Source organism: Propithecus coquereli, unplaced genomic scaffold (assembly GCF_000956105.1).
Source record: "Propithecus coquereli isolate 6110/MARCELLA unplaced genomic scaffold, Pcoq_1.0 Scaffold160, whole genome shotgun sequence".
Lineage (NCBI taxonomy): Eukaryota > Metazoa > Chordata > Mammalia > Primates > Indriidae > Propithecus > Propithecus coquereli.
The window spans coordinates 1,929,975-1,956,396 of NW_012140525.1; the positions used below are offsets into that span (position 1 = coordinate 1,929,975).

Here is a 26,422-nt window from a genome sequence, read left to right on the forward strand (position 1 = left end):
AGAGTTTAAAAAATTGGGTTGATATTCTCCAATACATGTATATTTACTTATATATCTTATGCATTTACTGCTATACTAGTAAACTAAATACATGATGCATAAAACAAATAAAAAATGTAAAAGAATAAGGTAAAAAAATACTTTGTAAGGAGGTCTAATATTTTCTTCCCACACCCAAGTGGATCATTTTTACATCCCTCAGGATGTCAACAGCCCACCTTAGAACACAGAATTTTAGGTCATTAATTGGGTGTGAGGGACAGCATATATTCACACACCACATACACACGTTTTATTTTATCTGAAATACTTAAATTTTAAATGCAGTACTTTTATTTTACTATCTAGAACTTTTTTAAAGCAGTTGTGGGGAGAATAAAAACACAGCAAATCAGGAGTTTCAGATTCTGGTTTTATTACTTCCAATGGCTGTACTTTATTCAGCAACTACTATGTGACAGGCATTTTACATTACATACATTATATCTAATTCTCCTAAGAACTGCAAAGTAGAAATTATTATTCCCATTTTATAAAAAAAAATGAAATTAAGGCTCATGTTAATTAGCCATATCTTACAAAAAAGTGTTGGAGCCAGGGCAGGTGAGACTTTATCTTTAAAACCACAGAATCAAAGTTGGGCGCAGTGACGCATACCTGTAGTCCCAGCTACTTGGGAGGCTGAGGCAGGAGGACCACTTGAGCCCAGGAGTTTGAGGCCAACTTGGGCAACATAGTAAGATTTCCCATCCACCATCTCTAAAAAATAACTAAATAAATAAAACCACAAAATCAAAATGGTCACAATCATAGGACACTTTATGAGAAGGGCCAAACATACTAGCTTTTTCAGTATTTATTTATAGCTGGCTCCTTAAAGGAAAGAGAGAGAAACTGAGAAATGAGTTGCTGGCTTCTAAAAATTACTTTAGATTGAAAAAAAAAAAAAGCCCCCGGGCATATCCACTTGCTCCTTCTTCTCCCCACCCCCTACACCCCCAGCAAATAGTCCTTTGAAGTGCTAGAAAGAGGCCTGCAGAGAACTCTGGGAGTGGTTAGTGACTAGACAAAGTAGGCCCAGGGTAATGGAGTCATCAGAAACCTTAGAGCCTCATGAGCGCCGTTTCCCAGAACAACATCCTCTAACCTCAAAAGAGAACTTGTTGAGTTTTGGCATTCTACTCTGCACAAAGAAGAAGATCAGTGGAGGGAAAGTTGGATTTCCTCCCCAGTCTTCTCACCAGGCTGATTTTGCAGTGGGGCACTGCTGACTTCCTCTCAGGACCCAGAGTTTCCAGCCGTGGTGTTCCCAAGTAGGGCCCAAAAGTGGACCCTAGGTCCCCAAAGCTTGTTTGTCTTCCATACACAGGTGCAACTAATACCCGTGCAAACCACCAGAGACCCACAAAAGATGAGAGGCTCCTTAGGCTGGGGAAGGTACTTGAAGGTAAAAAGATTGTTGGATCAGAAGAAATGCTGATTGTAAAATTTTGTTTGGGAGTTTCAGTATCCTGATTTGAAATTTCACTGCTAATTCTTCACCAGAAAACGTGGGTCAAACTACGGTAATGACTTGACATGATTTCCTTTTGTGAGGATTTTTAGAAATATAAGTGACAGACACACTTCTGTCCAGGTTGGTTTACACAGGAGGAAAGGTAGATTGGATGAAACCTGGAGACTTTTCCGGCTTTGTATTCCCATATAAGCATTCTTTGCTGCCTGGGAGTCCCTCACCCCTCCTACCCACTTGGCAAACTCCCCTTCACCTTTCAGGCTCAAGCATAGCTTCCCTGGTGAAGTTTTCCCCACACATAAAGTGGAATTAGGAACTTCCTCCTTCGGGTGCTCAAAAAAATCTTAAATCTATGATTATTGAGAAGCACTTATTTTAAAATTTAACTATTTGCTCTTGACTATGGCTTCTGGGTCTTACTCACCTTGTAACCCCATAACTTCTCCCTGAGGCTGGCACATAATAATATTAATATATCATAATAACACAACAAATATTTGGTGGATGAATAAATAAAGGTTGAACCCATGGATTTTAAGGAGCATCACTTCCTACAGATAAATTGAAGTACTTTGGTCTCAGTGGTTCTATTTCAAACAAGGACTTGTTTTTATACATTTTTATATCAAATCCATCACAGCTCTCTGAGCATTCCAGTTGTAGCCTCCTAATATCACTACATCTGGTTGTCAATATACAAAGGAATCTCTTTCATTACTAATGGGACTATAAATCTAGCATAACACAAATGAGGTAGATTTTACAACTTTTCTATTCACAAATTAGGAACCATTATCATTTGTAGTATTTCTTATGGTTTCTCCACAGAGTGACCTGGCCTGGTGGGGAAAGTCACGCTTCCAGTGGTTTATTTTCTGGTATCTATCCCAGTCAAGAGGCTCTTAAAAAAAGGAAAAAAAAAAAAAAAATCAAGGAAACTGAAAGAAAATCAGAAGGAAAACAAACAAACAAAAAACCCACCATCCCCATCTATTTCACTTTGAGAGCTTATCCCAGTAAACATTTAAGAAATGAATTTCTGGGTGGGGAGGTGGGGTGGAAGGTAGTTAGGCAGTGTTATACCACATGTAATATAATATGCTCTTCTTCCCTAAAAAAAAGCCAATTCGTCATGTTTAATATATCTTTTTCAACTACGGCTGGATTACCTTACCTACCCTACCACTAAAGTGTATTTTAATCCTATAGATATCCTAATCCCTTAAATTTGTCCTTGTAACTACATTAAAATCTTATTAGATGAGCACGACACTAAAAGTATGTGAAACGTTACAAAAAGAATAACATTACCCAAATTTTGTAAGTATTAGAAATCTACCAACTAATCCAATACATTTGATCATTTCAAAAGATAATCTATATTAGGGAACTTCTTGAGCAAAACACTTCCCATATAATTTTACGTCTTATACAAATTATAAGAATACACATTTTTAAATGTGCTTCTGACCTTAAATAATTAAGTAAATCTCTCTATGTCACCCGTACCCTACCCTGCCCCAGAATAAAGGGAATAGCAGTGCCAGGGGAAAAAAAAAATCATGAAAATATCCATTTATTTCTTGATTCCCTCATAGCTCTCTCCTCCCGGACTGCCAGCTCTAATGCTTCAGTTCTTTATCCCTCCACCTTAACTCTTCTAGAAAGTGGGTCAGTTCACCTCAGCAGGCTACCAAGGAGACAGATAACAACTGAACATCATTGGCATGCCCTGATGCTTCTCAGATTCAATTATTTTGTTAAGATTTTGCCTTCCCCATATTTTCATCTCTCCAGACTTCCCTATGAAGGTACTTTTGAGAAAAATATCTTTATACTTCAACTTTTATACAGATCAGCAATGTCAGTAAGCACATCCAATAAGCCGGCTAGGCTGAAGGAAAATTGAGCAAGATTGTTCTTTCTCAGATTTCAGTTCCACAGGATTTAAGCTCCCCTCTCTTACATTACTATTTATTCTACAAAACATTCACTTGATATGCGACTTTATGCTATCTTCTCCCTCTCCCCAATTAATAGGCATGTCCTTGAACCCCTCTGTCCCCAGAGTGCCTGTAGGTGCTCAGTAGATGCCATGTGAGTGACAGTGTGGGATCATTCTCCTGTCCTCTGGCTGGAAGACAGGATTCAGAATGGTCTACTCAAAAACATTCAGACCATTTTTCAATTCACACAGTAACCTGTTGCAGAGTTTGGGTATGTGGTGGGTAAAGAAGTTTTACCTCCTGTGTAGCAATGCTGATCAGTTTGGTAGCAGCTGCCTAAAATGCTAGGTTATAATGAGTTCACTCTGGACTCTGCTCTGATGGATTAGTGATGTCTGCCACATGCACAGGTGAGGAACACAGTGGTACACATGCTCGGTATTTGCCATCCCAGCTTCAACCACTTAGCCAAAATCTAAATTTCATGAACTTCAGAACTTCTTACTGAATCAATACCTTTTCCTAAGTGAAGCATTAAGTCAGGGATAGAAGATTCAAAGTCTTCCAAATATATATTTCATGTGTAATCCTTTTACATAAAAGTTTGGTGAAGAATATCCTTCCTGGTGAATCAGGCAAAAAGGTCAATTTCATGAATCCACTGTTCCCTCCTCTTTCCACTGGCACACAGTAAGAATCCTTTCTTGAGAGCATTCAGAAGAAACTTTGAAAGTGCCACTAGGTTTTCTACAATAGCAAAAACATCAAAGCTCTTTGTTCCAGAAGCTACCCCAGCCAGGATCACTTAAGGATTCCACTGACTATATACAGCTACTGTCTTCCATTACAGTAGATGCCGAGTTCCCTTTTTTCATCCTGTGCTCTCCCATAAATCTGTACATCAAACATAACCCCAAGATCAAGGGTGATGATGTTCAGATTTGGCTTCAGACTTTTTCTCTGAAACCATTTAATAAAACCTTGCACAAAGTCATTTCACAATGGCAAGAATACAAATTCAACATCTCCCCTAGCTAGGGCAAGGAAGTGTCCTAGGGGCTCGGCAAACTCAAAATAACAAATCAAACTCATTCTTCTTTTGATTTGTTTCTAGTCTTCTGGGCCAGAAAAATCCTTAATGTTTTTCTAATGTAAAATATCAAAGAAGTCCATTTCGTAATTCTTATCTAAAGAAGTACATTACAAAGTGAAGTGCATTATTAAGTGCTGACAGCCTCCACTTCTAGCTTTATAATAAGCATTTATTTTATTTCCAAGGCAATCTTCCTCATCAATTTCCATTTCCTTAATCAAATTATATTGTTTAGAAAGGCAGTTTTACTGAATACTTGCTGTCCTCTCTGCATTACAGAAATGTACATGCCTGCTCTCCTCCCCGACTCTTCTAGAGCATTTATGCCATTTATAAACAGCAACAGTTTCTCCTACTTTCTCTACATGAGAATAAACCACTTAGGCCAGGGTCATTTAAAAGATTTCTTAAAAGAAGTTCAATGATCATAATAAAATAAAATCCTTTCTGAGACAGAAGTATGTTAGAATGAGAAAATAAATAACAATATGTTGCTTTTTGTAAGATTTCAAGAAATATTTTCTTTAGTGAAAGACCAATTTGCCTTTGAATGTTAATTCGGAATCTTTGAAAAGCTTCCCAAACCCCATATATTGAAATCATTTAAATAAATATCTCAGGGAAGGAAAAAGATACTAATACAACGACCTACTGTAGGACATAAGGAGCAATGTACAGGATTACATGGGCCCAGAACAGTAGCTCAACTGCACCAGAGTCCAGAAGATCTGGGGGTTCTGAAAAGGTTTACATGTTAATCTGTCCCCACAGGCTTTTCTTCCATGACTGCTGACCACAGGAGACCTATATCCAGAGCTACAAAATGTAGCCAGATGGAAGTGAGAGGAGCAAAAAAAGCTCACCTCAGATTGAGGCTATTGCAACTTGATGTATCATCTGAGCCTCTAACACTAGGTACTTTTGCAAAAAAACAAAAAAATTCAAGTTATATGGTGCTGCAATGTTTAAAAAAGAGCACCGTAAGATAACATCATCAGGTATATTTTGACCAAAAGTGTGCCCTGTTTAGTATAGAATATTAAATTGAATAAAAAATAAAAAAAAGAGTTAAAAATAAAAACCATGTTAAAATGGATTTTTTTTTTCAGCTAAAAGAGATACAGCCTCTTCTTTTTTTACAAAAATAGGTTACTACCTACCACAGGAGCACAATTTCATGAGGTGCAGAGAAAGACAGACTGAAATGATGAAAGAGGTCTCTGTAAACATATTTTGAAAACTACTGACATAGAGGAAACCAAATTTAAAATTATGTATCTTTACTATTCAGAACATATTAATAGTAAACATGCCATATGTCATACTTTTAACCTCTTCATTTTTGCCATAGCCCTTCACCTGTCTTTAAGTAAAACAAAACAAAACAAAACAAAAAAGCTACATATTTTTATTTAGCTCAAGAAATTTAGGCACATGGGTAGGACAGATTTCACAAGTATACAGCTGTGTTTCCTAATAGACTGAATACATATCATTGCATGAATACATCCTTTATTTTAAAATGCCAACGAGCATCAAAAGGAAATGTTCTGTTAGTATTTTTGTTTAACAAAAATAGGGCCTCAAAATAAGTGCTTCGGTAGAATTCTTCAACAGTTACTAGCCTGTTCCCAGCGGACCTAGTTTAAAGCACCACACAACAATGTGTGTTTACATCACCCTTTTATTTCATAGTTAGAAATAATACAGTTCCACAGGGTAAATCATCAATAAATAATGGTGTTTAATCATTAAACGTAAAAATCCCAACTCTTTGGCATCTGACAGGATTCTATTTCTTGTCAAACTAATGACTGTACAGATACAGTTAATCTTAGTGATCATTCATCAATACAATATGTTACAAAGGTGCAATTTACTTTAAAATGTACAACAGCTAAAAATTTTCAGCCCACCAAGAAATCTGATCATTTCAGTAAGACATGGGCCAACCTCCCCAAGGCTCTTTCATATGGTTTGCCTGAATGAAAGTATAATAAACATTGATTAAGAGTTCCTAGGGTTTTCTAATACTTACTCTGCTCTAAATAGAGTTTGCCATTCACTCTGGCTAAAGAAAAATCACAATTGCACCAGGAATGACCCACTCATTAATTAAAAGGTGTTCTTATTTTATAAGCTAGATTGCTAACACCTAAGAAACTCACAGCCCCAAAATAAAACTTGAAGCAGTTCTATGCTGCCAGAAATGCCAATTCAGTAATAAATTGCACCTTCAAGAGTCAAAAAAAAAAAAGAAAAAAAGAAATAGAAATGTTTACAAAAGTTAAGTTACATACATTTTTTTTTTCCCAAAATATATTCAAGAATAGTTGAGCTGCATTTGTTACTAAAGCCAGGGCATTATTTCTTTAGCAACAAATTAAACCAGTGCAATTGACATAAATTGTTAAGTAATCCAGGATTAACCCATTAAAACTATAGAAGCACTTTAGACTCCTACACTAATCCTAGAAACTGGAATTTCCATGAGTGCTTGTGTTGCACAGAACTAAAACTGGAATGACCTGATGCCATGCTGAATGGTATCACTTCATACTTAGTTTAAGCATTCAATAGTAGAAATCATAAGATCCTCCATTAAAGCCCCATTCGCTTACAGAAAATTCAGATGCAAACAGTGTTATGCCTATAATCCACAATTAAAAGAATCCTTTCCATTTTAAAGTTCTAGATGAATTTTAAATTAGAAAATAAGCACTAAGGAGACTTTTTTCAACTTATGAAGATTTCATATTGGAAACTTTCTGGAAAAGCTTCCCCCCCCCCATTGTAAAATAAATACTTTGTATCCCAAATTTAATTGTATTAAGACACACTTTAATAACGCTATAAAGAAATATTTTACAGCCATAGAGATCAATAACTTTCCATGCGGAAATAAAAAATTCATTGCTCAATATTATTGAGGCAAGTAAAGAAAGATTATTCTCTTGTCAATCTGAAATGTTAATATTTTTCAGTGCAAAACCAGTTATAAAATATTTAAACTCAATATTTAAAAATAAAAAGTGGTCCAATTCAGCAATGTTCAAGTTCTAAATTTCATAAAACAAATCATTACATACATTGTATAGTAAAATACAGAGATTCAAGAAGTACTTGAGTACTTAAGATATAAATTTCTAATGAATCATACCAATTCAGCAACAACCAAGCAGATAACATTCCCAATTTGAGTGTCAGAATCATAAAGATGAAATTACTGTACCAAAGCCTTTTTTCCTAGCTAAACAGCTATACAAACTAACAGTCAACATTCTGTTATCTTTGCAGTTGCGTGCTCTAGAATGATATCCCCCCCAAGTACCTGTGATTTCATTCCTGTATTCAAAATTTTATCCAATTTTTATGTTCCAAGAACACTTAGCTGATATAACCATCTATAATGTGAAGAGTCATGTACAGAGTACAGCAGTGGGTTTTTTTCTAGCCAAGTGTAGGCTGACCTAAACTGGTTTAAACTCTCTGTAAGTCATTCATGTATTATTCCTAGCAAACACACGGTCCCCTCGGAGGGTTAGGTGTTGAAGCTGGTACTGCAGCACTTCTGTGTCAGCTGGCTCCTTGATGTTCATTTTATCTAGATTGAGGTAGTCTAGAGATTTGGAGTGAGCCCTCTTACCTTTAAGAAGACAGAGAGGCAGAGGCCCATGGAGGGCCTTATAAGGTTCATAAGGTAAAGATTTAGTGCACTTGTCTCCTGAGCTGGGCATGCGCCTTCGCCTCCTGCCGTTGACAGCTGGAATCTCGTATGGCTGGTAGTACCTACTTCTGGTTTTATACAAACGAGAGGAACGGGCAAGTCCTGCATCCAGCTGTTTGGAGCGCAAGGAAGGCATGGCTTCTCCCTTGCTCTCTTCACCTCCTGTGCACTTCTGGGCTAACTTCAGGAGTTCCTCACCAGTTGTGAAGCCAACCAAATAGTTAGAGTCCATATGGAGGATCTGGTAGCCTGACACAGTCCTCCGCATCGGGGAGCAGGGGGTGCTGGAGCAGCGGGGCTTCTCTGCCTCCGCCTTTCCCGGGGAGCTGGCCTCGGCCACGGGGAAGGGCAGGCTGCTCAGGGTACTTCTGGACTCTCCATTAATATCGACTTCCATTTTAGGCAGCAGTCTGCACACTCCTGAAAGTGAACAGACTCAGATTAGCAAAGTATAATGCACAGAACCTTGGGCCCAGCCAGATCCTTTTAGAAGGCTCAAGGAGTATGAAATAACGCTTGCCAGAAAGACAGCCTATGTACCATCGGCAGATTTTTATCTATGTCCATTAGAAGTTTCAGAGAAGACATGAAATGACCACTATCTCTCTACCTTCAAGAACTCAAAAGCAGGTTAAACGGAGGTCAGAAGTGCTACAAAACCGTTCAGATGGAGAAGCAAATAGAAAACAATGATACTTCTCTAAATGCAGCACTCCTTTCAATCATGCAAAGTATATTCCTTTACAGATCTCAACATTAAGCAAATAAAAGCAATCATACACTTTCACAAGAATCTTCAAAATATTTCTGGCTTAAAAGTTAAATTTTTCCATCATCTAATATTTGTGCTCAGAGCTCTTGACACCTGCAATTCTTTTCAACTGTGTTTAAGGGACATAAAATAAAATGGATTGAGCTGATCAATTTCTGCAAAGAATCCAATTTAGACGGAAAAAAATACTTTTAGGGTATGGAGGAGTCTTAGGTGGAAGTTTTTCCCAACCTTGTAAATGTTCCTCCTTCCATATCCCCAATGAATTATTTAAAGAAAATCATTTTATAGTTTAAAAGTTAATCCTAAATTCCATACATCATATTATTTTTAATATTAAAAATATAAAAAACATCAGATGTCATTTTACTTGACTATTTAATCATAAAATAAACCATTGACTTGACAATTATTTTATGTTATAATACCTCAGGCACTGTATTTTAGAATAGTTTCATAAGTGGCAGAACAATTCACAATGAATACTAACATTGTTCCTTACAATTATCACACTACACAGTTTGGGAAACTGCATTGACAAGAAGTACCAAAAATAATGGTTAGCTTCCTAGGAAACTGCAGATAAATCAAATTTTGGAAAATAAAATATTAAGGGAAACAATGACAATGTCTTTTCTAAGAAACTAGTTGTACTTGCTCTTCAGCTGGAAGTAGTTAACAGTTTTAAGTATCTCAGATTGCTAATCAGAATGATGTCAACTGATTTTAAGATGAAAAAGTTACTGAAATATTTATTAAATAATTCTTAAGAATCCTTTTGTAAAACAAAGAATCATTTCCTAATTGAAGTATTTCCTAAAGTTTGGGTATTCATTTTAATCCAAGCAATTAGAAAGCTACAAAAGAAAACCAGAACCTTATTCCTCCACTTGCTTGCTCTACTTTCCTTCATTAGAAGACTGCAGAAGTTACCAGATGCCATCCTGTCCTCACTAGGGTCTCCATCCACAGCATGACTAAGAACATTCACAACAATTCCTGAGATAAAGCAAATGCCAAAGGGATCAATATAGTTTTACTATTTACTCTATGCCTGAGACTACTTCCAATTTTTATTTAACTAAAATACTCTAGTCCATCAAGCTTTTGAGATTTAAAGTATTCAGCTTTATTTATTTTATTGATGTAAAATTAAATTTACATTTGACTGTGCAATTTATTTCTCTATTGACAGGATTAGAATAGTAGGTGACTACCAGCTACTTTGATAATACATGTAAGATTTCTCAGCTAATAATTCCAGAGAGCCATAGGAAGCCTCACCAAATTTTTATGCTATACAAACATTTACTCTCAGCCAAATGACAAATTAATCCTTCCTTTCTCACTATTCTATAGCACAGAAAGAGCACAAGAGGAGGACAAGGCCTCCAACCTACATAATGTGACTGGCAGCTACAGGCAGGAACCATTTCTCTGATACTTCATTCTGAAAGGCAAGAAGGGGAGGGCCAGTGAGGGCAAGACAACCATGGCACAAACTGGGTGCCACACTCAAGGAGAGTTACCAAGCAACCCATTTGTACTAACAGAGACTCTGGTCTAGGTATCTCCCGAATCCAGCACCCCATGACAACCCACGGATTTCCACCAAACACCTTATTGTATTCTCATTTGTTATATTATAAACTTCTTTAAATCCATGAATTCAGACCCCACTCATTCTGAATTGGTAATAATTCATACAGAAGCTAGGCTGAAATTCATCTTTTTTTTGTCTATGAGATAAAATATCACTAAGCAAGTTAATAGCATATAAAGTTACAGTAAAGAGGAGTGGCAACAGGCTTCTGTGGTCGACAGACTCATCAAAAGTTTGATCCCATACTAAGCCAATCCTACTGCATCAAGGCAAACCTTCAGGGATTCTTAGAATCTTTTGGGGTTGGGAATAAAGATGGAAGGATACAAAGGTTTAGAGATAGGCAGAAATTATGTATTTAGCTAGAAAATAAGTACCTGGAAAATTAGAAAAATGAAGAAAGTGAAGAAATGTATAAAGGTCAAATTTTGATTTTATATGAAATAGACACTATTGTTAGAGGAGTAACTATCATCAGTTAAGTTTCTAATAGCCAATAAAAAATATCACCTGGATCGGGCAGAACTATCCAAATACGATCTTCAGGCATCTACCTACTGATTTAACACCTACGTTAAGTAGAAGATATAGATGTGGTTTACAAACTGGGGAAATTTCAACCAAACAGCCTGAAGTATGAAACCTACCATATTTCATTGAGGCAGACAACACACTCACTGTAGGAAATAACACCTAACCAGAAAGTTAAATAAATAAGAATTTCTAACATCCTCTAACATAAATATTCAACCTAGCAACCAAGGCCAATGCAAAACAGGTCAATATTCTAGGTAAAATTTCTGAATGAGGGTCTCACTGCACTGGAATATGAAAGGCTCGTTTTAAATATTACATATAGAGCTGCTACCTGCTGATCTTCTGATAAGCAATTCGAAGAGCTGGAAAACTGCACTTTTTAGCTATCAAACATCAGTACTTTTGTTCCAAACTAAAAATAGTGTATTCTCAAAACTAACAGCTCTTTAGGCGGTTCATTGGTCTCTGCAGTGTATTGCCATATGTACAAGAACAACTTCAGGTCTTGATATTCATGTAAGGAATATGAATGGTAGAACCATGACTTATAAACTGCTTACATTTTTAAAGGAATTCTTTTTACCTGTATATTGCCCTTCTAAAGAACATCTACTTAACTGTGTGGCACCAAGAGAGCTAGGCGGAGGCTGAGTTTCAGAAAAGAGAGCACCGATTGGCAAAAATTTCATTTTTAGTTGGGCGGAATGTTAATGAAGCAGCATACCTCCCATTCTTCAACTGTGACAGAAAACACAACTTTTTATGCTACTACATTCCTGAGAATTGCCTCACTGGCTTTAAATATTGGGTCAAGATCCCGAGAGCAGTTACAGGAATCAACTTTCTCAGGTTATCTTTTAAAAGGGCAGAAGCTCCTTAAGAACTGTCCCAACTTAAGAGGAAGAAGTCTAGGTACACCTTCTAATTCTAGAATTCTACCAAAAAAAGGATGACACTAAAGACAGTAAAAATTGAATGGTCTCAAAGTCGACATATCTTGATACATGGACATCAAATACTTTCCACAGCAAAATTTCTTATTAAAAGGCATTCGACGGGAAACTTAGCTACAGTGGCTACAGCTGGAGATGGCCTGTGTTTAGCAGTATATTCTTCAGATTTTACCATGAAAAAATTGCTTATGGACTTGTTACTTTTAAGAAGCCTATTCATGACTCAGCATTTTGTTTTATATTACAAAATATAACCTTGTATCCAAAAAGCATACTGCCAAGATAAATAATTACAAAGTACTCATAAATATTACTGCAGGTGTGTGCCACAGGCACCAGGGCCTCTGCCATGGCAGCACTAGAATAAACTGTGAATCAAGGAATCAGGTACAATGCTAACTCTGCATCACAGAGTACTAAAAATCAGGGACCACAGATACCCTTCTTGTTTCCATTAATGCCGTTCCTATATATTAATAGTTTAAAGCAAAAATAAAGACTGGAAACAGGCCGGGAGCAGTGGCTCACACCTATAATTCCAGCATTTTGGGAGGCTGAGGCAGGACCACTTGAGGCCAGAAGTTCAAGACCAGCCTGGGGAACATAACAAAACCTCGTTTTTACAAAAAAAATTTTTTTTTTTTTTTTGAGACAGAGTCTTGCTCTGTTGCCCAGGCTACAGTGAGTGCCGTGGCATCAGCCTAGCTCACAGCAACCTCAAACTCCTGGGCTCGAGCAATCCTTCTGCCTCAGCCTCCCGAGTAGCTGGGACTACAGGCATGAGCCGCCATGCCTGGCTAGTTTTTTCTATATATTTTTAGTTGTCCGATTAATTTCTTTCTATTTTTAGTAGAGACGGGGTCTCGCTCTTGATCAGGCTGGTCTCGAACTCCTGAGCTCAAACGATCCACCCGCCTCGGCCTCCCAGAGAGCTAGGATTACAAGCGTGAGCCACCGCGCCCGGCCTACAAAAAATTTTTAAAAAAGTAGGACCAGGCATGGTGGCGCACACTTATAATCCTAACACTCTGGGAGGCCAAGGTGGAAGGATCGCTTGATGTCAGGAGTTCGAGACCAGCCTGGGTAAGAGTAAGACCCTGTCTCTACTAAAAACAGAAAAAATGAGCTGGGCACGGTGGTGCGCGCCTGAAGTCCCAGCTACTTGGGAAGCTGAGGCAGGAGGAGCACTTGAGCCCAGGAGTTTGAGTGTGGGGTGAACTGTGATGACGCCGCTGCACTCTACCTGGGCAACAGAGTAAGACTCTGTCTCGGAAAAAAAAAAAAAAAAAAGAGCAACAAAATTTCTGCGAATAGAAAAGTCTAGAATAGAAAATAAAAAAGAATAGAAAAGTCAGTTTGCAGTCGAAAAATGCTTTTAAAACTGAGTTTCTTAAACAACTACCAGGAACAAATATAATTTTTAAATGACATCTAATGGTCTTCAATAGCAAATTCCCTCGTAATACAACCAGTAACAACAGCACTGACATATTTATAAAACAGAAGACTTGGCAGTGATCATAGGTGCTACTGTATGTACTTCTTAGAAATTTATGAGGAACCAACTATAATACATGACACTAGACAAACGTAATGTTAATTGTAGAAAAATGTACACAGTGCACATTTTAAAAGCATTAAGTACAACATGCAATTATGAATTCTGGCTAAAACTAAGGCAAACAGTTCGAAACCACAGCACACATGTAGGAGAACCTGGCGTATCAGAATGAAAACATTCAAAAGACTACAACCTGTATGGAATATGCACAGCTTTGAATGCTCTCCAAGAGGCCAAACCTCCTAAACTTTGGGCACAAATACCAATATTTTGAAAATACAACCTAAATGTCCTCAGCTCCTGAGACCAGCTTTGAAAATAGTCGGTAAGCTTCACAACTGCTATAAAAAGAATTCTTTTCCAGAAACACTGTATCCTAGTATCTGTATTTCATCTAAGAAACCCAAAGAATTAATTGCTTCATTAACTTTCCTATGTTTATTTATGTATCAGTAAAATGCTCATTAAAAAAAATCCAACTCTTGAAAGCTTTAACTTAGATGTTGAAAGACATAAAATTCTATTGTTAGACTCATTCCATCAACTTAAAACATTGCTGTTTTTGCTGTCTTCTCTTAAAACATCTTTAGTCTTCTCTGTTATAGACTGAATTAGTTTATCAAAAATATTTTTCATGATTGGAGAGATCTGGTAAAGTCTGGTTATAATGTAATTCTCAGGGAGAGAAAGGAATGCAAAGGTTTCCAAAAAGATGAGAAAGGTGATTTAGCACCAAGATACCTCCAGGTATTGCCTGTAGCCAGCTCCCATGCTACAGGGTGTTTGAGTCAGTAACACACTCCAAGAAATAAGATTTATTTTACTAGGCTTTAGGACTGGGGCTCCATCCTACTTAATAAGTTTTTTAACTGTGCAGAGATAACGCAAAGAGCTCTTAGAGTCCACGGACATTTTTTATAACCACCTTTTCCTTCCAGATACTTTCGAGTCTTTTCCTTTCCCCACTAGCTTACTCCAATGATTGCTATTTCTTCTTGACACCTATAAAAGCAATATATGCAAACTGAAAGCCATCCAATGAAAATAATTCATAACGATGTAGTGTAAAGGGCAAAATCACTCTTCACCCCCTACCAATGCCGGACACATCTAGAGAAAACCCCTATTAATATTTTGGAGTATCCTTCCTTTTCCTGTGCATTTATAAACACCTGAGAGTGGGTGATCACTTCTTCCAGCAATGAAAACATGTAAGTACATACATATATATGTACACATACACATATTCATACACATATATACACATGAGACTATTTCTACAAGAAATTCCAGAAGTAAAAATGCTGAGGCAAAAAACAATGTATTTTTAAAAATTTTATATCAACAACCACAAAGCCTTATATATAATTATTCATTTTTTTTACATGGAGAGTGTATTACTTTGTATAACTAAAAATTAATATAAATATCTTTTAAAAGTATAATCTATGCACTCACCAGGCGAGTGTCTAATTCCCCTTTTATTGCCTATAAATAGGAATTATCAAAGAAAGGGAAGACGATGTACCCAAAAGATAACGTGTTTGATTTTTCCAAAAGGGATAAGATAAATGAAAAGCACATCATGTCCATTCTTTGACCTCAAATCTCCAATATTATTTTCCCTTATAACAATTAGACATTTCTTTAAAGAAATATATAAACTAAATGTCAACTTTCCTTCAAAAAAAAGGAAGGTATATGTAAAAGAAAAACATAAACAGTGTACATTTTAAAAGCACTTGGTACAGCATGCAATATCCCAGCACAAAGATCATGGCTGAGACTAAAGCAAACAGGTCCAAACCACAACACCTGTGACGGAAGCGTTGTACACCAGGATGAGCAGTCAGGAGTCTACAATCTGTATGGAATCTACAGTTTTGAAATTCTCCAAGAGACCAAGCTTCCTATCTACTTGGCACAAAGACCAAAATTTAGAAAACATAACCTAGATGCCTAAGCTCCTTAGACCAGCTCTGAAAATAGCTGGTAAATTTCACAACTGCTATACAAAGAATTCTTTTTGAAATTGCCTGCTGAGACTTTTTTAAAATAAGGTTTATCAAAAAATTCACTCCCAGTAACCAAAACACTGGCTCCATATGCTTTAACTGTTTTGCAGCAACATATAGCAATACCACATAAGAGAAAAAAGATATGAATATAAATGTGGTTGTGCTAACAAAATCCTTTTCAAGGGGTACCTGAAACAAACCATTTAGAATAGAGATATTCTTTGAGAAATGGTATCTCCTAAGCATGACTAATGCTAGTTTAGTGTTATCTAGAATCATCTAGTTTTAATGCCAGAATCATCTTGGAGTTCACCTAGCTGGAAGCTTCACCTCCATTGATACAGAAGAGGACACTGAAGCCATGAAGACAGGGGCTTGCCCAGAGCCATGCAGGTAGTTAGTGGCCATGATTACATCCCAGGACCCCTGGCCCCAAGTCCAGTGTTCCTTCCATTTCATCATGCTGTGTTTCTAGCATGTGGTTCCCAAACTTGTCTATACATCAAAATCATCCAAGGAGCTTCAAAAAGTACTGATGTCTGTGTTCCACACCGGATTTGTGATTTAACTGATCTGGGTATAGCCTGGGCTCTGAAAGTTTCAAAAGATCCCCAGGTGATTCTAATACGAATACAGGTTTGGGAACTTGTCAGATAGAATTTATCAGACAGAAGAATTTCACTCCTGTAAGTTCCTGCCTTGTTTTTAATCAGTAATTATTGTATAGTCATGTTGGTGAACATAATTTTTGTCTGCTTATAATTGCTAACAACCTATCCCTCGGCCTTCTAATTTACTGTTTCTAATTCACTGTGGGCTGAAAATATCTGCTAACCAAATGTGTTAAAAGTGGATATAAAATAAAAATAAATCTGTGCTGAAGGAGAATCAGGCTCCTTCATCTGCATACACTTTGGCATTGTTATTTTAGCTATGTAGAAGCTTTTGTCAGGTACAGTTACTTTGGAGAACAGTTTGGTGGTTACTTATAAAATTGAATAAATGTTCATTAAACAACCCAGGTACCCCACTCCTAGGTATTTATCTAAGAAAAATGAAAACACATGTTCACACAAAGACCTGAACATGAATGTTTATAACAGCTTCATTCACAATCACCAAAAACTGAAAACAATCTAAGTGCCCATCAACAGGGAAACAGACGAACAAGAGTGTGTCCATCCATATGATAGAATACCACTCAGCAATGAAGAGGAGCAAACTGGGAATACACTAAGTGAAAGAAATAGATAGAAAACACTATATACTGTATGATTCCATAGATATGACATTCTGCAAAAGGCAGCGCTATTGGGCCACAAATAAATAATTGCCAAGGACTGGAGACAATGACCAAGGGGCAAAAGGGAATTTTGGGGATGATGAAAATATTCTATACATTGACTGTAGTGGTCATTACATAATTGGATATAATTGTCAAAATGCATGAAACCATACACCTTAAAAGTGTGAATTTTACTATATATGTTATACTTCAGTAAGTTGTTAAAAAGAAATCTTTTTCATATTTCCAAGTTTTAGATCGTCCTCTAAATTTTAAATTTTTTGAACTGTATAATCTCAGAATCAGAAAGAATCTTAATGGTTGCCCGGTGTATGTCTGAACACCTCCAATGACAGGCACTCACTACCCCCCACCTTGGCTCATTTCACCTTATACAGCTCTGCTAGAATGTCATTTTATTTACATTTATAACTATATCTTTATATACATACACACATACAGTCAGCAGTCTGTATCTGTGGGTTCTACAACCGTAGATTCAACCAACCACAGATAGAAAATATTTTTTTTAAAAAAATTACATCTACAGAACACGTACGGACTTTTTTTTCTTGTCATTATCACCCAAACAATACAGTCTAACAACTATTTACATAGCATTTACACTGTAATAGGTATTTTAAGTAATGTAGAGATGATTTAAAGTATACAGGAGGATGTGCATAGGTTATATGTGAATATTAAGCCATCTTATACCAGGGACTTAAGCATCCTCAGGTTTTGGTATCTGGGGAGGTCCTGGAACCAAGCCCCCATGGATATCAAGGAACAACTGTACACACATATGCATATATAAAGATAGACATAGATATATATATATACACATATATATATTCCTATAGCTTCTACCCATTGCTTTATTGTGCTTTATTCCAATTAAATGAGTTGGTGACTCAGCCACATTATTTCTTACTCAATATTCTCTAAAATCACTTTGTACTATGGTTTTCAAACTTCAAGATCTTTTCCTCAAAACTGAAAACTTTACCAATGCTTCCTTTTTTTTTCAATGTTTTAAAATGCATTTTCATAAATCGGATAGGTTTTATCAACTTAACAAAATTAAATTGCTTGTTTTCCCTACCATCCCTTTGAATCATTCTGCTGCTGACTTCTCATTTAGAAATCACTTACTAGGAAACTCTTCTTTTTCCAAGGATTATGACCTCTCTATACGATTCAAAGCAAGAACCTACAAAGATACCGGCCAAGCAGAATGACATACAAAAGCATGAACTCACACTAATAAGGTTTTGAAAATGCTGAAGATCCATAAAGATCATTATTAAATTTTTTCCCCTTCAAAGACGTGGAGCCACATGGACAACTCTGTCAGCAAGACACACAGAGGACATACTGAAAAAAAGACAACTAAAGGAAGACGACAGCATGACATATTTTTACCACTTTAAATTTATGGTGTGATAAAAGGAATGTCACACTTGCAGTGAACTGCTATACAACGAAGTGAAAACGATGCTCCTTTCTGCCATTCTTTATATGTGATAATATAAAAATAGAATTTTTTGCAAATTATTTCACCAATGATTGGAGATTAATGTTTTTACTAAAATTTCTCCCAAATTGGAGTAACTACCTCTAACTACCACACTTTGAAATATTATGGCATAAGATCTCCTTTATCTTGTATGAATTTAGAAAAAGGAAAGTCTACTGAAAGAATCAAATATTTCAAGTAAAGTGATGCTAGAGCATAAAACAATAATTTCAGTTCTCACCATTAAAAATTTTATAATTACAATATACATATTTGCAATAATACACTGACATTTCACATTCACTTGTTTATTTATGTAGTCCTTAGAACACATTATGGTATTATGTTCATACAAATGGTTAACAAACAGAAAAAGCAAAATATAACTCACCAGACTAAATCCCAGAAGATGTCACTGTACAATTTCCAATGAGACCCAAGGGAACACAGGCATAATAATTTTTCTGTTCTACTCCAGATACTAAACATGAAATACAAAAATAAACCTTTAACAAGTAACACAACTTATAACACAATTATATCAATTCTAACTGTAATATAGAGTGAAACTAGCAGGAGGTACTAACATCAGATACAGTTATATAGCATATAATTACTAATTCAATTAAAGTAGTTCTGAATTTCTTCAACTAAATGAATCCTCAAACATTTATATCATGTTCATTCCTCTGCATTCTTTTGCTGAAACTCTACCTAGAGATTAAGAACAGCTAACTGGCCTAAATAAAGAGATAAGAAAAATTAAGGGTTGAAGTGCATTCTAGTACCATTCACATGTTCATCAGAATCACGGTATTCTATGGAAAAAAATAATGCTGAGGCTGGGGTCAAAAGAACAGGTCCTAGCTCTGGCCTTTCTAGGAACTCTGCTCTTGACTTTGCATAAACAGCAATTTTTAAAATGAGGACAATAATACTATCCTTTCCCCCTAATGCAGTTGTAAGGTGGATCAAATGAAATGAGGTAGTTGAACATGTTTTGCATGCTGAAAAGCCCTTTACAGAATGTGTGATGCTATTATTATGCAATCAATTTTTGATATCTACTCAATTTAGCCATAAAACAGCAACAATAAAAATCTTCCATAAGACTGCTGTGAGGCAAAGGACCAGGAGGTTCTTGGAAAACAAGAAAGAGAGAGAAAGAGAGAGAGAGAGAGACAGAGAGAATATGACTCAAAAACTACTTTTTTATAGTTACCACCTTGCTTAAGGTTTCTGGCATCTCCTGTGTGCCTGGATCCCTCTTACCTGGGAAGTTAATGTGTAAGAGAATTTTTCTTTATCTCCTCCCCCTCCCCCTAGTTAATTGGGTTAATTTGCTCAGACCAAGAAAACTCCCCAAAGTCTTTTTCTACCTATGATATAAAGGTTTCTTTGGTTGTTGGGCTTTCCGTTGATGTGTTCAACAACAGAAGGAAGCTGGGGAAGGCTCAAATGAACTGAGTAACTTCATTTTACCTACACAGGTGCACAGAGCCTGAAAAGGTGGCAACAGTATGACACGTTCTCAAACAGAGACAAACAGAAAGGGGAAAGGCAAGGAGTTTGGCACTTTATTACTATTCTTACCAGTACAGAAGAGTTCCATCCAAAAGAAATGGGTAATTGCTGAATTACAGATATGTGCTTCCTCAGCTTGAGACACTGCAAGGAGCTAATGCACCAAGAATTGTCATTCCAAGAAACTAGCATGTTGATCAGCTTTTGGAACTTCTTTAGACATGGATAACAGACACACAGCAAACGCTCCCTTTCATTTCTTTTGCCACCAACTATTTTCAAATTGGGTAACCAAGAAATCTAGATAATTAAGCCTTGGTTCTACCCCACAAATGGAGGCCTCTGGTTTTAATATAAAGTGAATTGTCACGTAATAAAAACTGTTACCTAGAGATAATTTTTTTATTTAATATAATTATTCCAAATAATTTCCCCAATACCGATGTTATAAAGTTTACATTGATTTTGTATTTAATGGATTTTTTAATGAGGAAGGGAAATCAAAAGAATAATATTTTTGAGCATCTTCTATCTGCCAAAAGCTATACGCAATTTATATCATTTAATCTGAACTACTCCATAAGGAAAATATTACCCCCTTTTTAAAGTATTCTATTAAGTAACACTATCTGACAGTCAGAGCAGGAATCTGAACCCCAAATGATCTGACTCCAAAGCCCATTTACTTGTCTTTATACTCTGTAGCTTCTATTCGGTGATAAGCCCACATGTATAACCTTTTACACAAAATCACCTTCCTGAAAAATGTATAGTAATTAATCTCTGTAAAGGGGATCCTATTCTAACTGTGTGGTGAGGCACTTTATCTAAAAGCTTTATTGTCGCATTCGTGAAACAGTTAAAGGGAGGTAGTTTTAACTACTAGCTGCAAGGTTATTTCCAACTTGAAAAATATTAGGATTTTAAGGCACATAGTGAAGCATCTCACACAAAATCCTTCTAAATCATGGACTCTTCCTCCCAAGAGCCTCTAGGATTTTTTAAAAAATCGTAAGTTATAAGGTAGAAAAAAATTTATCAACCAATACTTGCTGGTTATATGGTTGAATGCCAAATACAGATATATATATATATATATATATATATATATTTCTGCTCTATTTTTCAGGGCTTACATCTATCACAGAGACAGATTTCATTTAGACTCTTAGAAATTGAGATTGAAAACTGAGAAGGAACATTAGAAAAATGTGAATGTTCGGCCAGGTCCAATGGCTCATATCTGTAATGCTAACACTCTGGGAGGCCAAGGCAGGAGGATCACTTGAGATAAGGAGTTCAAGACCAGCCTGAGCAAGTGCGTGACCCCATCTCTACTAAAAATAGAAAAAATTAGCCAGGTGTGGTGGTGCTCGCCTGTAGTCCCAGCTACTCAGGAGGCTGAGGTGGGAGGATCGCTTGAACCCAGGAGTTTGAGGTTGCTGTGAGATAGGCTGATGCTATGGCACTGAGAGACTCTGTCTCAAAAAAAAAAAAAAAACAAAAAACGAAAAACAAAAAACAAAACCCAGAATTTTCTCAATTCTAAACAAAGAATAGTTTTAAAAGTCTTAAATATCATTCAAACTTTCATATAATTGGCCTCATGTTATTTGGTGACATAGTCTTTCTTTCAAGCTTTTAAATGCACTAGAAAAATATTTACACTTTCAAATATTTTTTCACCACCACAAGAAAAAAAATCAACCAAAACTTCATTCTGAATTTGAAAGCAGGGGAGCCTTAAAGTAATTATCCAACTCTTGCACTGGAGCTGATGTGGAAGTCTAGGAAATGGTCGGTAATTTCATAGTAAACAAAGTGTAGAAACTGATTATCCCTCTTATGCCAGTGCCAAGCCAAAAATAGAATACAAACACAGAGTCCAAGGGAGCAATACAAAGTGAAACAAGGTGCAAGAGCTCCATTCCATTCTCATCTTTACTCATTTCAGACTTGGTTATGTGTGTAACTGAGTGCTATCTGTGCACAGGTGCTAACAAGAGGATAATGATGAGGATGAAGACAGTGAAAAAGAAAATACATAAAGAACAAGACCAGAAACTAACTACTATAAGAATATACTATCTTTAATAAGAGACAGCCTATAAAGAAATCTACGAAATTATAGTTAGGATTTTACCTCCATCTCCCATCTCCATCTCCTATTAATAACAACTAAAAGACTGTCATATAAAAGTCTTCAAAATGTGTACCTTTCAAATAACACACATTTTTAGAATACTTAAAAAATCTATAAGTCTCTTAACACTCACAGTTGATTCTGGCCAACACTTTGAACATGAAGGTTTCGAAAGGCATCAATAGATCTCCTCTCAGAAAGTCAGCAAGAGGGAAAAGAACCAATATGAAATTCTTAGAAGATGGACTCAATGCTGCACAGAAATACAGACTGCAGTAAACAGAGGAAAGGTGATAGGATATAATGCTTCCAGTTGTAAGAAGCTGAGACAGAATGCCCTGGGACATTAACCTGTATGTAAGCAATAAAATTTTTTTAAAAAAAATTAAACATGCCTACAGGCCTCTGGATAGGAAAGCCATGGGTAACTAAGCAAAAAAACACCCAGCACTTGACTGCAAGTGAAGCTTCTACAAATAGAAAAGTTTGCAAACATTAACCAGCAAGTGTGTCAAATTTCTCAGGTAAAGTAATGGTTATTATTACAGGTAAATAAAGAAGAAAGGCCTTTTAAAAGTAGGGTGACCATATGTGTCAATTCATAGTGGAGGATATCCTGGCATAATTATTTACAGCACCTCCTTTAACTTTCAAAACTGTTTCCATTTGGCTATTTTAATTGTTATCCTATTCAAAATATACAACAATGGAAAGGCAATGAATTCATAAGAAGAAAGAAAGAAAGAAAGAAAGAAACACCCTTCTGCTTACACAGTGGCTTCTCCTACAGATCTGAGTTTTTCTTTGGGTGTATCCACTTAGGTAGTCAATTATTCACTTATTCAGTTATTCGACAATATTTCTTGAATCTTATTAGATGTCCCTGCGCATACAGGCACTGGCACAAATACAGAGTAAAGCTTGAGACCAGACCAAAAGGGGAGGCAGACAGACATGGAAATACATAAATTTAATAGATATAATAGTAAACCTCAACAGCGCTGGCAACCCAGAAAAGGGAGGTTTTCCCAAAAATACACAGTGTTTCATATGGTAATGTTCAGGTCCACACAAAATCCCTATACAAAAAAAAAAAAAAAGCCATAAACTGTAGGCTTCAGTATAGATCACTAAGTAGCAACAGAATAAATTTAACAAAATTTATCACAAATCATATGATTATAAATATGAAGGCAAGCACATAGCCCTTGTGAATTTTGGTAAATAAATCCCACTAATCATTAAAGATTATTTATGAAAGCAAGATAAACTTTAGGCAAACAAATTGATAAGAGTAGAAGTTATAAGTTCTAATTCTAGCTCCCAAAATATGAAAAAAAAAATGGAAAATGGCAGAATTCTCAGAGTGGCTATTAAAGAAGAGACCAATAATGAAAAAGTGCTTGGGAAAAAAATTACATTATTTAAAATTTCCATTCAGACTAGTAAAAATATTTTGTAACCACTAGTCTCAGACTACTTTAAAACAAGTAAAAGAGAGATCAAAACAAGTAAAAGAGAGACCAGAACATCTCTAAAGCAACAGAACACTGAGCAGAAATAAAATGGTTTAACTGTCACAGTACAATATACAATGAAAACAAAATGCTTAGTTGTACCTACATGCTCACCTTAGAGGTTACTTTCAAATAATCTTACTTTACCATTTACAACTTGAAAAGAAATCCTCAATAGTTTTTAAGAAGAGTTGTTAAGTAGGGTGTGACTTTCTGAAACCATCCTTGACCTTACAAACAAATCATTAACCTCGCCAACGTGGTAAGACAACCCATAATTGGTTCAGTAAGACAAAAATTCGTTTCTCTTTCTAATATCAGTTCTTTTAATAGCAATCCACCCCCTTACAGTGCAGCATTCATTTTCTTTCCATTTCTGCTAGTAAAATTTAAACCTAGGTTACTCATATCATCTTATCACGTGAAGTCATCCTTCTACTTTTAGAAAAATACTCAGTTTCACTGCAAATATGACTGAAAGTAACTGGAACTGCAGGTCTGCATGCAGTCTTCAAAAGAAATTTGCCTCTTAGGAAGCATCATCAAAATGGGATAGGTATACCCGGTGGAAACAGCTAACCTTCCAAAGGAAAGCTTAAAACCAGGTACTCATTTTGATAGGCTGGTGACAAAATCAAAGTTCTCTCTGGAGGAAAGAACTTTCTCCCACCCAACGCCCCCCAGGCTAAAACAGCAAAGACATTTTGAATCCTGTATATAAAGTTTTATTACTCTCACCACATTAAATATTTTTAAGAGTTAATTTTAAAACAGCTCTCCAAAATATACAGAGAAAACAAGCAAATTCACTCACTGTTATGTAAGATCAATACATATATTATATTCTGGAACAGTAACTACTAACAGCCTCATTTGAATTAAATAAACCAAAATGTTAGCAAATGCATATTCCATACACAGTTCTTATCAAATTAAGAGGTCTCTGTGCTCACTATCCTGTTCATTTTAAGTTTATTATGCATTTACAATTACTTAATAAAAACAGAAAAATCTGTGAAACATTCATTAAACAAATATTGTAAGCATAAATCACGGTCTTGAATTAATAAAGTAACCAAAAGCTTCTGCAAGAATAACCAATACTGTATTTTGAAATTACTGAAAAATAAACTTTGGGAAAGGGTCATTTCTATCTCCCTAGTGTCTATGCTGCACTACATAGGATTATAGAAAATAAAGCAACCAACAACGCTAAATTGTAGCGGAGTGGCTCTGTGAGAGAAACAATGTAAAATAAAGAGTCTAGTAACATCAGAAATGTTGTGCATGAATTGTTCTTTCGGCTAGGAGTAACAAGCTCACTGTAATATGCCTCCATTCTTCTGAACCTCCTCAGATGATTAAAAAGTTCCCAGCTCCAGCTTTACCTGTGCACCACAACCACACACATACACACAAACCTTCGTTCAACGCAAGTCACTAACCCACTCGGGTGCAAACTGGCGTGGGTGGAGAAGCAGGGAGTCCCTAAGGATGAACACTTGCAAGGGGAAAAGGACAGGGCCATCATTCCCTTCGCGCTCCCATCTCCTTTCTGGCAGAGATTTGCAGATTCCACCACTAGAGAGAGTTTGGCAGCTTCACAATGGGGCCGCTGCTCAAGGTCTGACTGCCGCCCGCCTCGAAACCCCTTTCCTCCGCTTTCCACCCGCTCCGAAGTCCATCCGCGACAGGTGGGGCGAAGCCGGCGATGCCCAACGACATCTGCCGCTTACGCTTCTGGCCAGCACCGGGCCCCAATCCACATGCGGGCACCCAGCCGCGACCGACCAGTTCGCCCCCGCTGCACCGGCAGACGTTCGGCGCGCGCCGACGGCCTTGCACCGGGTTGCAAGTGTGGGCGAGTGGGGCCCGGCGAGATCAGATCGCCTGGGCTCGCCCCGAGGTGCTATCTGGCCTGGGCAGTCGCACCCTGCGCGCGGCCGGGCACGCGGCCAGAGGTGCGGCAGGCCCGGGAAAGAGCTACTTCTCAGTGGGGCCCCCAGGCCCGCTGCCCCGCGGTGTGGGCACGGCGGCCGGGGCATCGAGCGCGCGCCAACGCGCCCGACTTCGGCACCGCCGCACCGCGGGAGAGGCGCTCCGGGTCGCCGAGTTCCCGCACCTCCCAGGCGAGCGCACGCCGCGCGCACACGGGGGCGCACGCCCCCGCACACTCACTCGCGCTGCACACTCACGGCGGCTCCGGCCCCACCCCTGTGCCGGGGAACCGCAAGCTCCCCGCACCCCGCGCGGGCCCCACCCAGTTCACCAGACCCCAACCCCCTTCTTGGGCGCCCGAGAACCGGCCCGCCAAGGCCGGGGGACGCTGGGGCCGCCCCGTTGCCCATCCTGGAGGTTGGCCTGGCCGGGGTTCCCCAGCACCGCGCGGGCACAGGGCGCCTGGCCCCAACATGAGGCAGGGAGGAAGGGGCGGCGCCGCGACTGGGGCTGGCACCCGGGATCGGTGACTGGGGCAAACCTCCCCCCATCACCACCACCTTTTCTGCGGCACAAAAGGTTGCAGACGGAGCCGCCGTCCCCGTGCAACCTACCCGTGGCCCAGAGCTCCGTCGTCTCCGCTGTGCCCGGGGCCGCGGAGCCGGAGACAAGGGCGGGAGAGGCGCAGGGCTGCGGCGCCGAGATCCGGGCAGAGGCCGCCAGCCGAGCCAGCCGGGTACCCTCTCCTTTCCCACCGCGCTCGGCGCCAG

At 37.8% G+C, this 26,422-nt stretch overlaps 1 protein-coding gene across 2 annotated transcripts; it reads right to left on the reverse strand.

The window, feature by feature from the left end:
- Positions 1–5,948: 5,948 nt before the first annotated feature.
- Positions 5,949–26,422, reverse strand: LOC105807627 (chromosome unknown open reading frame, human C5orf30). Of its 2 annotated transcripts, none has more exons than XM_012641058.1 (3): positions 26,267–26,422; positions 18,922–19,011; positions 5,949–8,702 (listed from the first exon to the last, which is right to left on the reverse strand). In XM_012641058.1, the coding sequence occupies exon 3, from the start codon at positions 8,677–8,679 to the stop codon at positions 8,056–8,058; it is 624 nt and encodes a 207-aa protein (XP_012496512.1). In that variant the 5' UTR covers positions 8,680–8,702; positions 18,922–19,011; positions 26,267–26,422; the 3' UTR covers positions 5,949–8,055. The 2 variants fall into 2 exon arrangements, with proteins under 2 accessions (XP_012496512.1, XP_012496513.1); XM_012641059.1 differs by lacking the exon at positions 26,267–26,422 and adding an exon at positions 25,384–25,752 and having other exon boundaries at positions 6,223–8,702.